The sequence below is a fragment of the Lycium barbarum genome, chromosome 8, assembly GCF_019175385.1.
Source record: "Lycium barbarum isolate Lr01 chromosome 8, ASM1917538v2, whole genome shotgun sequence".
Classification (NCBI taxonomy): domain Eukaryota; kingdom Viridiplantae; phylum Streptophyta; class Magnoliopsida; order Solanales; family Solanaceae; genus Lycium; species Lycium barbarum.
The window spans coordinates 108,953,379-108,968,901 of NC_083344.1; the positions used below are offsets into that span (position 1 = coordinate 108,953,379).

The 15,523-nt window shown below is 32.3% G+C and overlaps 2 protein-coding genes across 2 annotated transcripts; both read right to left on the bottom strand.

The window, feature by feature from the left end:
- Positions 1 to 4,272: 4,272 nt before the first annotated feature.
- LOC132606624 (glycine-rich protein 2-like) lies at positions 4,273 to 5,290 on the bottom strand. The gene has a single exon (XM_060320203.1). It carries the CDS (start codon positions 5,177 to 5,179, stop codon positions 4,568 to 4,570), a length of 612 nt encoding a protein of 203 aa, XP_060176186.1. The 5' UTR covers positions 5,180 to 5,290; the 3' UTR covers positions 4,273 to 4,567.
- Positions 5,291 to 6,718: 1,428 nt separating this feature from the next.
- LOC132606625 (auxin transporter-like protein 2) lies at positions 6,719 to 13,255 on the bottom strand. The gene is made up of 8 exons (XM_060320204.1): positions 12,714 to 13,255; positions 12,351 to 12,536; positions 12,142 to 12,254; positions 11,859 to 12,042; positions 11,314 to 11,411; positions 9,866 to 10,073; positions 8,127 to 8,384; positions 6,719 to 7,387 (listed from the first exon to the last, which is right to left on the bottom strand). The coding sequence occupies exons 1-8, from the start codon at positions 12,873 to 12,875 to the stop codon at positions 7,127 to 7,129; spliced, it is 1,470 nt and encodes a 489-aa protein (XP_060176187.1). The 5' UTR covers positions 12,876 to 13,255; the 3' UTR covers positions 6,719 to 7,126.
- Positions 13,256 to 15,523: the final 2,268 nt, after the last annotated feature.

The following is a 15,523-nucleotide window of genomic DNA, read 5'->3' on the forward strand; positions in this document are numbered from 1 at the left end:
TACCTACACGTAGGGCGTTTGGTGTGAAGAAAATATTTTCATGAAAACTATTCGAAAATATTATATCAAAAATTACTACTTTATTAGAAGCACGAGTTGGGTCCTTCTTCGTCGTCCGTTGATGGACCCCATTAAAATAAAATAAAAATTTTTGGGCCCCATATTAACCTAAAAAAAAAAATTATGAATCCCATATATATTAAATAACAATTAATATTTTTAAAAAATTATGGACCCCATATTAAATAACAACCAGTATTATAAAAAAAAAATGGAACCCACCACATCCAAACTCACGTGAAAAAAAAAGTGGACCCCATATTAACAAAATCAAGCAATATTAAAAAAAAACAATGTTAAAAAAAATTGTGAGCCCATATTAAACATCAACCAGTATTAAAAAAAAAAAGTGAAACCCACCACATTAAAAAAAAAATTGTAAAAAAAAAAAATTGTGGACCTCATATATATTAAACAACAACTAATATTTTAAGAAAAATTATGGGCCCCATATTAAACACCAACCAGTATTAAAAAAAGAAAAGTGGAACCCATATTAACAAAATCAAGCAATATTAAAAAAAAAAAAAGTGAATCCCATATTTAAAAAACAAACAATGTTAAAAAAAAAATTGTGGGGCCCATATTAAACACCAACCAGTATTAAAAAAAAAAAAAAAGTGGAACTCATCACATCCAAACTCACGGGAAAAAAAAAAGTGGACCCCATATTAACAAAATTAAGTAATATTAAAAAAATAAACAATGTTAAAAAAAACTTTTGGGCCCATATTAAACAGGCTCATAAAAAATAGTTGTGGACCACATATATATTAAACAATAACTAATATTTAAAAAAAATTGTGGGCCCTATATTAAACACCAACCAATATTAAAAAAAAAAAAAAAAAAAGTAGAACACACCACATCCAAACTCACGGGAAAAAAAGTGGACTCCATATTAACAAAATCAAGCAATATTAAAAAGAAAAGTGAATCCCATATTAAAAAAATAAATAATGTTAAAAAAAAATATTGGCCCATATTAAACACCAACCAGTATTAAAAAAAAAAAAAAAAAAAAAGTGGAACCCACCACATCCAAACTCACGGGAAAAAAAAGTGGACCCCATATTAACAGAATTAGGCAAAACAATTGTGGGCCCCATATATATTAAACAACAACTAATATTAAAATAAATAAATTGGGCCCCATATTAAACACCAACCAGTATTAAAAAAAAAGTGGAACCCACCACATCCAAACTCACAGGAAAAAAAAAGTGGACCCCATATTAACAAAATCAAGCAATATTAATAAAAAAAAATGAATCCCATATTAAAAAAATAAACAATGTTAAAAAAAAAATCTTCGAAAATCAAACAATTAAATCAATAATGATGGACTCATTGCCACATGCGTATCAACCCATTAGTAGGAGCAAATGAAATTATTGTACAGCAACATACTTAAAATACTTATATATTAAAATAAGATAGAATTTAATTACTTTTTCATTTTTTTTCGTTAGTCTAATAAATGTGAAAAGAGATTAATATCAAAGGGAGATCAAATAATGAATAAGGTAAATTAGTTAAATTATAATTGTAATTCACGTTTCCTTAAAAAACCATGCAAAAGACAACATGACAAGTAAAATGAGTTAAACCGAGAATATTTACCAAAAATTAAAAAATAACATTTCTTCGTTTAAATAGAAAGTTAATTTCTACTTTGTTTCGTTTCAAACATGTAAAATTAATTTAATAATTAGAATTAGAATTATCCAAATCAAAATTTGATAAAAAATAATAAGTATTTTACATTTTTAAATTAATCGAATTTTAAATACGGAGCACAAACTACAATGTTAAATTAACCGTATTTTGAACATAGTGTTTATATATATATATATATATATATATTTAAACACGACTAAATATACATAGATACACTATAATACGAAGTGTTGGGCCCGTGCGTAGCACGGGCATAAGCCATCTAGTATTTATATATAATCTAGACAAACAAATATAGGAATGAGAGCGAAGAAAGGGTGTGGGGTGGTGGAAGCGGCGGCTAAAGGGTTGAGGATGGGATGAGATATGTTGGAAGATGCGCAGGATTAGGGTTGGGATGGGTATGGTGGAAGGTTTGGAGGAGTGTAATATCATCTACGGAACATATCTCCTCTACTTTCAATAGGAAAGTCATTTTTCTGGAAAAAATATTTTATCAAATTTTGGCCAACCAAACACGAAAAAATTGAAAAAATATTTCTGAAAAATATTTTCCTCCCTGCCTAACACACCAATAGCAAACAAGAAAGAGTTCAACAAGGAAATTCGGGCTGACATATACATCTGCAGGTTTAGATGGCACTAAAGAGTTACTCTTTGGTTATCGAAATCAAAGACGAGATATCTCATGTATTGCGGGACATCTCATGAAATTAGCTAGCTAGCCTTCATCTTTCTCAAGACAAGTAAAATCATAATCAAACGGGGAAAAAATAAACCCGCATTTTATCCCAATTGTTATATCTTATCCCACCAAACGAACCCCTAAAGGATTCTACAGGAAAAGAACACCATTCCTCTCACATACCAGGGGTTTGCTTGCATTGTTTAGCCAATTATTGAATTAAAAAAGGTGAAGATTTTCACATTTGAGGCATACGTTTCTCAAGTCCTTCACAAAAAGAAAACAGCACTATCCTTGTCGTTGCTTGATCACCACGAAGAGTCAATTTAAAGCACCAAGAAGCAACAAAACGGACCCTCACAGTTTTGGTCAAGTATTTTATCCTGTAATTTGTTGACCATCTCCACCGAACCTCACTTTTAAGTTGCGAACCATGATTAGTACAGAGTCTTCTATCCAATAAAACATAAAACACTTAATAATACTAAACTAAGCTGCGCTCAAGCCTAGTCAAAGTTTAAAAAAAAAAAACATGATTAGTGTAGACACTAATTCGGATAAAACATGGAGTACTTCATTATACTCGCACTAATTGGCCAAACTAGTCGAAGTATGTAATTTGTAAATATAAAATTCGTGAGTCCATTCCATACAAAAATAAAATAATAAGAACGAAGAGAAAGATATATTAGGGTGTAACACAACAGAGTCTTAACCTTGAGAAGCAACAGAGGGAATAACAAATCACACGTCCTTCTCATGATACTAAGTTACAAGAAACTAAACTAAGCCATTCATTTCAACTGTTGATCTAGACAAATTTAGATTCATCTGCCATAAAACTGGTCAACTTCCCCCCATTTTCTCATAAACTGCCCTTCTTCCCCACACTTAATACAAGCCTACTTTGCATTCATAACCGTATATTAACAATAAATCTCCTCATAGAAAACACAAAAGTAACATATGTAAAATGAAAATGGAAGGGCAAACAAAGCTAGCACTTGATAATTGATCAATCTTCCAAGCATGTAAGTATACATGTACAAGAAGTGCACATTCCCAAAATATTCAAGCTGAAACATTAGCCCATAACCACTACTAATCCTAATAGGTAAAATAAGAAAGACGAGAACCGAACCATATCCTAATCATACTTGCGGACATAAAATGTGACCATATGCAAATAATCATTCAAAAACATTAAAATGGTTTATCCCTTACGCAAATGACCAGAAAAAAGAAGTACTAGAAAGCATAGAGAAAAGAGTACAAAATGTGAATATACACATCTACCCTCTTGTCTCTAAAATGAAAATGGAAGGGCAACAAAATCTAGCACTTGATAATTGATAAATCTCCCAAGCATGTATGTATACACATCCCAAAATATTCAAGCTGAAACATTAGTCCATAACCACTACTAACCCTAATAAGCAAAAAAAGAAGGAAGGAAACCATATCCTAATCATACTTGACGCACGCAAAAACGTGACCATATGCAATGATCATTCAAAAACATTAAATGGTTTATCCCTCGTGTAAATAACCAGACAAAAAATGTAGAAAGCATAGAGAAAAGAGTACAAAATGTGAATGTACACATTTACCCTGTTGTCTCTACTCTCTATCAATCTTCAGCAATTGCTGCTGTTGGGGCATTCTCGTGAAAATTCCCTCCAGTATCTCATAAGCTTACAAAGAACCAAGATCCTTACATGGTTTAGAATTTTAAATACAAGCAACTTGGCATTCATAACCCTATAATCAAGAACAAAACTCATAAGGAAAAACATAAGTGTGAATATAAAAGCATAAAAGCAACATATGTAAAATGATAATGGAAGTGCAACAGAAGCTAGCACTTGATAATTGATCAATCTTCCAAGCATGTATGTATACATGTACAAAAAGTGCACATTCCCAAAATATTCAAGCTCAAACATTAATCCATAACCACTATTACTCCTAAATAGGCAAATAACAAATGAGGGAACCATATCCTAATCATACTTGACGAACGTAAAAAGGTGACCGACCATATGCAAAATGATCATTCAAAAACATTAAAATTGTTTATCCCTTATGTAAATGACCAGACCCAAAAACAAAAAAAAAAAAAACATCAAAAACATTCAATCTTCAACGATTACTACTGTTGGGACACTCACGTGCAAAATGCCCTTCTTCCCCACAATTAAAACAACCACCACCACCACCACCGCCGCCGCCATAGCGATCATATCTCCCACCCCCACCACCATACCTACCGCCACCGCCACCATACCCACCACCCCCACTACCATACCCACCACCCTGGCTACACTCCCTAGCAAAATGCCCTTCTTCACCACACTTGTAACACCCACCACCACCACCACCATACCCACCACGCCCTCCACCATACCTACCACCCCCACCCCCATAACGATCACCTCCACCTCCATATCCACCACCACCATACCCACCACCCCCATAACGATCACCACCACTGCTGCCACGTGTAGTTCCTTTAACCGGGGCCCCACCAGGACCAGTAACATTAACAGCCTTAGTTCTTCCATCATCACCAGACTCAACATCAAACTCAACAGCTTCACCTTCAGCTAAGCTACGAAAACCTTCAGATCTAATACCTGATTGATGAACAAACAGATCTTCACCACCATCATCAGGTGTCACGAAACCGAAACCCTTTTGATCACTGAACCACTTCACTGATCCCTTCATCCTACGGCCCTGATCACTCTCCATACTAGTACAAACCCTAACAGATGATTTTTTTTTTTTTATCTATTTGGTGTTTTCACCACTGGGGGATTTTGATGTTGCGGTGGAAGAGTTATATTGTGACTGAGAGGAGTGGAGGGAGGTGGGCCCCCGTGTGACTGGATAATTTCATCCGTATCCATTTTTGGCATTAAATAAATGTTTTCCAAGACTTTATTTATTTAATGAATAAATAATGCTCCTTTCGTTGCATTTTATAATCGTAAGATATAAAAAGGACTTTTGCCATAATACCAAAAATACCCTTTGTTGCGTTAAAGGTTTTTCGGATAAGGAAATTGAGTAATTCATACCCTGCACCGTTAAATCGTTAATTATAAATTTCAACTAGTTCACCAACCATTAATCCGTTAAATCGTTAACCCGATACCAGTAAATTAATAAACCTATTTTGCAATTAAGTTATCGACTGCGGCTAAATTTTGAACAGCCTTAAACTTCACTGGAGACTCGCAAGTTTTGATAAGTAAATTTAAAAGCTATCCTAGCGGCGATGGAACAAAGTGCTCCAATTGCTTCCTCGTTGTACACGATCCTATAATCCCCTCAAAAAAAAATAAAAAAAATACTCACATTCTATACACACACAAACTTAGCATGTCATGTGATTTAAACTAATAATTTTTTCACCTAATTGTGATGAATTATAACTATTTTCATTTAAGTTTATAACTAATAAAATTAGTTTATTCAATGTAGAATAAATTTTAGGGGCGAGTAATTTTTTCTTAATAGGATTGTTAGACCAACTAGGTTGGGTTATATGCAGTCAAATATAGAGATGAATGAAATGGTCAAATTATGCAGGTGATGGGACCATAGACCACGTATTGCTATGCTCTTGCCTTATCCTACTGTCCCTGTCCTTGCTAACAGATCACATCCTATTCAGTCCCAATGACATGTTTTTGTATCCCTATTGTTTCTTTCTTTGTTTCGGATCTCATTTTTGGATATAATTTTTGGAAATTCAAATGATCCTTATCGGGAGAAAATAGAACCATAGCAAGCTCTCCTTGGTCGGAGTGCGGACCATCCACCCTTGAAATTTATTTTGATTATGCCGCGTAAACAAATAATTTAAATTTATCATTCTTTCATTTATTAGACCTTTGTTGCTCTTAATGTTAATTTTTTTTATTTAAATGTCTCTTCTTCCACCTATTGAACTTCTATTGCCCTTAACTTATTTTAAAGGTTAAAAATACCCCCTTTTAACGAATTATGAGATGACACGCGGGATATTTTAATTTGTTGGTCATTTATTACTACTTATTATGTATAAATCTCTTGATAAACATTGATTGATAATTTGATTGCAACGATAACTAACCTATCATCATATCTCAAACTTCACTGATAATATAAAAGAATCTTATACCACAATATATATAACTTAAATCCTTTAATTATTAACTTAAACAGCAGCATAACACATGGTTTTAGCCGGTTTCAAGGATGACTCAAGGATCAACAATCAACGATCAGCATAAGAGAAGGAAATTGCAAAAAATTGTGGCATACTCCATTACAAATTCCAACCAATATCCAATTCTAGCCAAGAATTTATTTTCCCGGAGAAAAGGTAAAAATAAAAATAAAACGAGGTGGCTAATTTAAGCAGATTGCTGGTAGTAAAAGAAACTCAAAATCCTCTTCTTCTTAATTGCAAAAAGAACCAATCAGGCTTCTCAATTGCAAAAAGAGCCAATTATGCTTCTTAGTTGCAAAAAGAGCCAATTAGGCTTCTTAATTGCAGAAAAGAGCCAATTAGGCCTCTGAATTGCAAAAAGAGCCAATTAAGCTTCATAATTGCAAAAAAGAGCCAATTAGCCCTCTGAATTGCAAAAAGAGCCAATTAGGCTTCTTAATTGCAAAAAAAGCCAATTAGGCTTCTTTGCGACAGTTAGCTCAAGGGTGAGTAAAGTTGGCTGGAGCAGGCTGAGGAGCGGTGGCGTAGGGTGGTGGTGGGATGGGGAATTGTTTAGGAGATGGACATTGGTAACACGGTGTGAAAAGTCCAAATGTGTCAATTTGATGAATGAAATTGAGCATGCTAGCCCAACCACCAAATCCAAATCCAATAATGAATATCCAAACAACAACAAATATGTTGATTGTGAATGTGCCGGCCCACCTTCCAACAAATCTTGGTGGTTGTTCTACAGCATTCTGCACAAGAATGTGTGTAGTCAGCATTAGATTGATTTGATCACACCAATAAGCATAGCCACAGAAAAAACAAACAAATAATTGAGGGTTCAAGGAATGTAACAAAATGATCAAGGCACTGATCTCAGTACTATTCTGTCCAAACACACTTAATTTGAGAGTTACGAAAGAACCATCACATTTTTCATATATATATATATATATATATATATATATATATATATAAGTAGATTACTTTTGCACCAACACTCAACAATCGCAACCCTTATTTTTTGAGGAAATAATTTCCTGTGACCCATTACAATCTGGATAGAGAAAACGATGCTATAAAAGATCTCATGTGTTATGTTTTATTGATCCCCTATGAGAAAGGGTCATGTATAACTAAAAGAACATTTGTAAATGGACATATAACGATCATTTTTCACTTTGTAACGCTCTTATAGCCAGAGTTAACCAATTAAGATTTTTTGTATAAAAGAGAATAGGGATAATTATCTTTTTGGGCAGCCATAAAAAAATAATAGCTGGCAAATGTATATGTTTTGTATATTAAGTATAAATATAAATAAAATACTCATATTGTATACAAAAGTATACATAGAATAAATTATTCAATATACATACATATACATATTATATACATAGAATATATTATGTTTATGTCATAAGATGTATCACAGTTTTCTATTCTAAATAGAAAGAAAGTCAAATTTATCTATGAAAGAAGAATATATACCTCACGGGCAGCAGCAGATTTGAAGGTGAACATGTGAGCAAGCGCAGGGATAATATAGACAGTAAAGCTAACTAGAAGTGATCCAACTGTTGAATTTATAGGCCCAAAGAAAGGGAAAACAATGGCCAGAAACCATATAGGAATGACAACAGGCAACCTGGCTGCAGCCCTCTTGCAGAGGCTCTTACAGTCATGCATGCCTATGGCCTTCTCCCATACGAAGTACAAGGGAGTGCAAGCAAATCCAAATGTTATAAACTGCACATTACATAAACACACAACCCTGTCATGTTACAATATATATACATATGATGAATAAATTAAAGCAGTTAGTAATTTTAATAACGGTTTAAGTTCTATATATACTAACAGGAATCAAATGAATAGCAGTTAGTAATTTTAATAAGGGTTTAAGTTCTATATATACTAACAGGAATCAAATGAATAGCAGTTAGTAATTTTAAGAAGGGCTTAAATCCTATATACTAACAGGAATCAAATATTTTACTCCCCTGTTTCAATTTATGTGAACTTATTTTCTTTTTAGTCCGTATCAAAATGAATGACCTCTTTCTTAATTTGGAAACATATTCACTTTATGAAATGATTTACAACCACACAAATATTTAAGATTTATTTTGAACCATAAGTTTCAAAAGTCTCCACTCTTTCTTAAATGTCGTGTCCAGTCAAATGAGTTCAAAAACAGAGGGAGTATAAGGTAATTATAAGTAAATTTCTATGGAAAAGGTTAATTAGAAATCTGATAAAAAAACAATTTACCTACTATCACATGCTAAACACATGTATTAGAAGTGTATATAACTTAAAAAAGAACTAATTAATTAATACAAAGCTATAAGTATACACAATTTTTTACATAATTAATCAATGTATTTTAACATGTTTTAGAGGGTAAATTATCCTATTTTTCATGTTCCTAAGTTACTTTTTGCGGATAATTATCATTTAAATAATTCAATACCAGTGTTTAATTATTTTATACGGTCACTATATATAAATTAGACTAGAAAAGTGAGCTAGCAATTGACAAGAAAGACTCTTTTTGGATGAAGTTCCTCGTGCTTTTGTCCTAGTAATAGAGCAAACAAAATAGGAACTACTATTACTAAGAGAATTTCAGGTGAGAGATGTAATAGTAGTAGTAAGAGACATAACGCCGTATGTCAAGCTTATAAATTTTGAAACATAAATAGCATTACTTTTAAAGTTCTTCAAAAATGAAAAGTTTTATTACCTTTATGTCATATTTTAAAAAACCTTATACGAAAAAGTCCCCCTAAATTCGGTATTTAACTATATTTGCTTATTCTTTATTATCTCTATTATTTAAAGGATAAACCCCTCTTTATTGTATCTTTATCTTTCTTTAACTAATAAATATTTATCTTTCTCGCTTCTCTCCCTTCTTCAACCAATACACATGAAAAATAAATTTTTGTGCAAAAAATTAGGAACGGTTTGTTAATGACGTGGTTTCTTCTGTTGGAATCCAAATGTATAGGGTGCCAGATATGTCAAATAAGTAATCCTGTTAGCCTTTTGTAATTACTTTTAAAATAGTGGGCAGTTATGTTTTTAATCTAGCTACTTTCCTCTTGCTTATCAGGCCCAGTGTGGCCCAAACATTGATTATGTTATTTTTGATCAAGTAAATATAAGATCTTTCAACCAGAGAAAAAATTGTTAGAAAAGAGAAAAATGATAGTATGATGTACCTGATGGATGAGCATGAGGATAACAGCCATATCTCTAAAAGGCGTTCTAGGGAGAAGAGAGAAGGCATTGGAGTGATCAAGTAGCAAGTCCCCAAATGCCCAATACACTGCTGCTGCTGATGGTAGAGTCAGTGTCAACACATACACCGTTGCCCATAAATATATTGCCTTGAACTTTTGTGGTTTCCACATTGCATGCATTACCTCTCTGCATTTTCACAAATTAATTAGTTACTAGTTAGGTGCTCTAATTATAATTTAAATAAGCAGGTAATTCAATTTTGAATATCCAATAGCAATGGTCCTAATTCTTTAAACTGAGATAAGTATTTAGTTTCTTGCAAAATTACTTACAAGCTAATGACTTATCATAGATCTCCATCGGAAAAAAATAACTTACGACCCTCAATTAAATGGATTTACATTTGACCTTAGAGGCAGAGCTAGAATTTCAACTTTATGGGTTCTATATTTTATAGAATGACAACTTGAAGTGTTAATAACTGAATTTTAAACATAATTTTTTGTACACATTTAATGAATTTCTTGACACAATACACTATTTAAGCAAAAGACTACTGAGTTCGGCTGAATTATCTATATCCGAATTTCTAGGTCAACCCTGGTTAAGCATGACCTGGCGGAGCTATAAATTCATAATATACAAGATTTAAAAAATAGTAAAATGTTATGCAATTTTGAGTATCATTATAAACAATACTAGACTGTTCTCTTACTCAAAAGAGATTCAACAATTTATCTATACTAGAAGAAATTCATTTTTACTCTATTTGCGCTGTATAATGATCCGACAAAGGAGAATCAATTAAACCCTTTGCCTCCACGTAGCTCCGCCCAACATATCCAGTTCAGTAAATATCTCATTAAGATCCGAGTCCTTTTCAGCTTCTATTCTCATTATTTGTTTTTCTTTTTCATTCTCATTGATTGATTCTGCAGGAAAAGCGAAAGTGATCGAAAAAAAGAGCTGTAGCTTTCCAACTTTTATTATTTCATCGTAGCTTTCCAACTTGAAAAGGGTAAAAAGTGTGACTTTTTGCTTCTCATGCCTGAGAAAGGCGCCCTTCTCTGTTCATTGAAAAAAAGATGCTGAAAGTCTACATAAACACATGCCAATTTTACAGTGAAATTTGAATACACAACTATATAAAATAATATATCGTTTTGACAAAAATTGGACATGGTGTCTTAAATCTTAAGATTTGGGGGAATATTTACCTTTTATCGACAAAATGGATAGTTCTCAGAATATGTCGAAACAAGTCAAGGTCAAGTTACTTTCGGAATAAATAACGTTTCAAGAAATTTCTATTGCTACTAATGTTTATTAGTTTATGGATTTATGGTAGTGAGACAAGGGCCTCGTACTTGGAAGCTAAAAACGTTAAAAAGACGTAAGAAGTAAAAATCATGCTTTGTAGTCTTACACAGTAACAGCATGTCCCCCAAATGTGTAGAGAATGTTTGTGGCTCCTGTGAAATATAGCACCAACTTGGTTGGTCCCGAGTGCTTCACTCCCTCCACCTGTAATAATATTTTGTTATTTATAAAAAGAAAGGATAAAATCCCCTAATTAAGATGTAATTAAAAAGCTTAGTATTAAATATAATATCCAACCCCAACATAGCGTTATGATTAAAGGTTTACTTGACAGTTCACATTGTGTAGTAGACTAGAATCTTCAAAACTTTGAATTCACATGTTACAACTCACAAATAACAAATTCAAAACTCAAAAGTAGCATTATCTCTCTTTTTCTGTTTCTGCCTCTCAAGAAAATATGTATATGCTCAATTTTCTGATAATGTATGCAACATGTTGAAAGTAGATGCAAATTCAAAATTTAGTGTCAGTGAATTTGTAATTAGTCTGATCTTATTACATACTTACTACATTTAATTTCTATCTTGCATGTATATACATAGTTAAGGCATATTGATGTAAGTAAAAGGTGGATTCTTGAGTAGGTACCTGGCCATGGAGTATTGATGCAACAGTAAGGTACCAAGCAGTGAAAGTGGTCATCAACAATCCAAGGAAAGACCACATTCTATAATTGTGGAAAGAAGGAATGAAGACTGTTGTGGCACAACAAGCACCAAAGATATAAGTCCAAGTTCTCTTGTCCAAATTATCGTTTATGTAATATATATTGCTGCAAGCCAATAAATTACATAAGACATAATATATGAGTAGATATTGCATAATTTGGAAGCAAGGTAAAAAAATTAGAGTGACAAATTAATTTACGAACCTAGCACAAGCAATGAGTTGAATGACTGATCCAAAGAGTAGAAAAGTGCAATTAAACGCCAAACCGACGTTCCTCCAATGCTTTCCCAAGAGCCCATCAAGAACTTCGAACCACTGTAGTGTACACTCTATTATATTTTCATTATAAAATTGAACAAGAAAACTAAAGAATATGAGAAACTTTGGATGATTTATGAAATTAATTACTACCTGAATGACGTGATTGCGGAAATCAACTTTTTCTCTTTCTTTTCTTGTTCTGTACTCAATATAAAGGATGCTAATGAGATAAGCTGTCCAACTACCCAATAAACCATAGAACAGCTGAAATGAAATTCCAGAAAGCATTCCTAGTTGTGAAAATGAGTATGGCAGCGTCAGTAGAACTTGAGCTACCTGACAAGAGAGGGAAAAAAATACTATAACATACCAACTACAAAACTAAGAATTACCAACAAACAAATTTTACCAAATACCTTACTACAAAACTAAGAATTTTGTTGCTAAACTGTAAATCTATGCTAATCCTATTTAACGACAGATTATCAAAAAAAAAAAAAAAAAATTCAGTACCTGGTTGGAGGCACAGCTAAACCAAGCATCATAAGCAGAGCCACCATGCCAGAAAAAATTTGAGATTTTGGACTTAACGTTATTAGGCTTACCTTCAGTCTCCATCTCTACATAATTTCCAGCTATTACTGTCTCTACTACTTTGTCCGAAGATAATGCCATATCTTCGACCTACCTATTACCTCTCTCACTCTTCTCTTTAATTGAAATATGCACTCTGTTGTTTTGTAGGAGTAGTGATTAAGGTGTTGTATTTTACTGTGGGGTTTACTACTGAAATTTCAAGCAGGTGCCTTAAATGGACTTGAAAGGGAAGCCTAGTGTGGCTATGTCTAACCAATACATGCCATATTTATATTGTGAGAACTGAATATACTAGCAAATGTTTCTTTTTTTTTTTTTTTTTTTGGTTTTGTGTGTGGTGGGTGGGGCCTTGCCAGATTTCATTCCCTTCCTGTTAAAAGATATTCAATCTCTTTTTAATTTGTTTCATTTTTGGGATTAGCTCCATGGTGGGAAATGATTAGTTTCGATGTTCACCTGCAATTTGAATAAAAGAAAATAATCTTATGAGATCTTTTGTGTTATTAATTTTTGTTAATCTCTTATTGAAGGATTTTTACTCTCTATATTACTTGGTCCAAGCTTATGACCAAATTAGTCCAGATTATCATATATTACCTTATTTAATCCATTTTTATATAATTTGAAATACTTAGAGAAAAAAACAGTAAATCCTTGATCTGTGGTTATGATTTCCATTTGTTAATTCTTAAAAACTGATTGCTAGTTATATACATAATTATAATTATCATAACACATTTAAACATTGTTGGGTGAATTAAAATGAAAATATTGGAAACTCCACTATTGGCGTATTCAAAAGTCTGAAAACTAACAAATTAAATGAGTTTTGTGATTGTTGAAATTTTGGTAAGTTGATGATTGAGGTTCATTTGGGATGTCATTTTAAAATTGTGGTTAAAATTCGAAGCTAGTTGATGAAGATTTGAGCTATTTTGTGATGTTTTTGACCCAATTTGGACGGAGTGTCGTGCTTTGAATTCATATGAGACGAAAAATATCTTTGGTATAATATTTATAGGTTTATTTAACAGTGTAGAAATATGTATAAACACCTCTTATACACAATTATACAAGGTTGATACATTTATTACATTGAATGTATATTGTACGTATCTGGATGTATAAACGATGACACGAAAAAATTGGCTATGCACATATAAACAAAAAATATGACTATATGAGTACAATATATTGGGCTGTATATTTTTGAAAAATTTCCAAATTAGATCTCATATTCTGAATTTAGTATTTGTCATAAATCATATTATTTTACTGCTAATTTAGAGCCTGCTTGGATTGGCTTATTCAGGTGCTCTTAAGCATTTTTTTAGTGTTTGAGTGAAATAAAAAAAATGCTACTAAATACTTATTGTTAAGCTAAGATAATAATTAAAAAAAAAAAACGAAAGGCCATAATCTAGAATTCCTAACTTATAACTTTTGACTTATAGTTAGCCATAAGTTATAAGTCCATCCAAAGTCCGAACAATGGCTAAATGTATCAATTGAAATGAAAGATAGTACTTAACTGTAATTACTAATAAAAATAGATTTTTTTTGCCTCGCGCTTGGTTGGAATTTTGATTTCGGTATAATCAATTACAAAATTATTTGTGGTATTATTTTTATGCCACACTCAATTTGGGATAATAATCTGGATATTAACTAACAAAATGACAAAAATGACCTTCTTCAAAGTACTTCTGCCAAAGTCTTTTAAGAAAGCTAAAGTTACGGTTAGAATAAAAGTTTATCCAAGTTAATTTAGTTTAAAACCAAACACGCGCTTGTTTTATATTATTTCTTTTTTTTAAGTTCAATGAACCAAATATCGATCAATAAAAATATATCCACTAAGTGGTCGTTTGGTTTAAGGTATAACATGGGTTATGCCGGTACTAATTTTTATACCACGTTTGGTATAAGGTATAGATTTATCCCGAGATTATTTTATACCTTGTACCAAACGTGTTATAAAAATTAGTGCTGGAATAACTCAACTTATACCTTCTTAACCCACTTATACTGATATTATTTTATACCATCTTTCAGATGGTATAAAATAATACCAACAGATGGTATAAATTAGTCCCGGGATTATAATCCCGGGACTATTTTGACCTCAAACCAAACGACCACTAATAATCTTGTATTATAATCTTGATCCACATTATTATTGCAGTATACTTTTCACTAACCAAACGATTCCAAAATAGTTTGGCGTAAACATCAAAACTTAGAAATGGCGGGGTTGGTGTGAGCCTGGGAAGCGTAAAAAGACAAGTAATTTACAACTTCAAAGAGGAAACATTTCCATGGATTAAACATGAGGATTATTGTCTTTTTGTACAAAAACTAATATAATTATGGAAGCGTGAATGGCTCGTCCGCACGAGCGGGTTTCTCCTCTTCCCAGAAATATATATACTACTACAATATAAATATGTACTAATCAATAACTCGGCCTAAACTAATATACTGTACTACATACTTATAATACTTTCCTTTGCTCACATTGCCATAATCACTTCTTCGAGTCATCCTTAATTTTCTTTTTGCAATGTAATAATGACGCTATATATATTGGCTATATATATGTATACTTTCTCGAAGGTACGTAAGAGAAATAAACATATTATGTATTGCTCTCGTCTTTGGTGTTATGATAATTTATCAAACACTAATTTGATGTTGAATGAACAAAATAAAAGTGTCTCCGGCAG

Coding starts and splice junctions, on each gene's coding strand:
- LOC132606624 (XM_060320203.1), bottom strand. CDS start 5,179: ATGGAGAGTGATCAGGGCCGTAGGATGAAGGGATCAGTGAAGTGGTTC.
- LOC132606625 (XM_060320204.1), bottom strand. CDS start 12,875: ATGGCATTATCTTCGGACAAAGTAGTAGAGACAGTAATAGCTGGAAAT. Junction 8,385..9,865: donor TCCTCATGCTCATCCATCAG/GTACATCATACT, acceptor TGTAATGTGCAG/TTTATAACATTTGGATTTGC. Junction 7,388..8,126: donor AATCTGCTGCTGCCCGTGAG/GTATATATTCTT, acceptor ATTCTTGTGCAG/AATGCTGTAGAACAACCACC.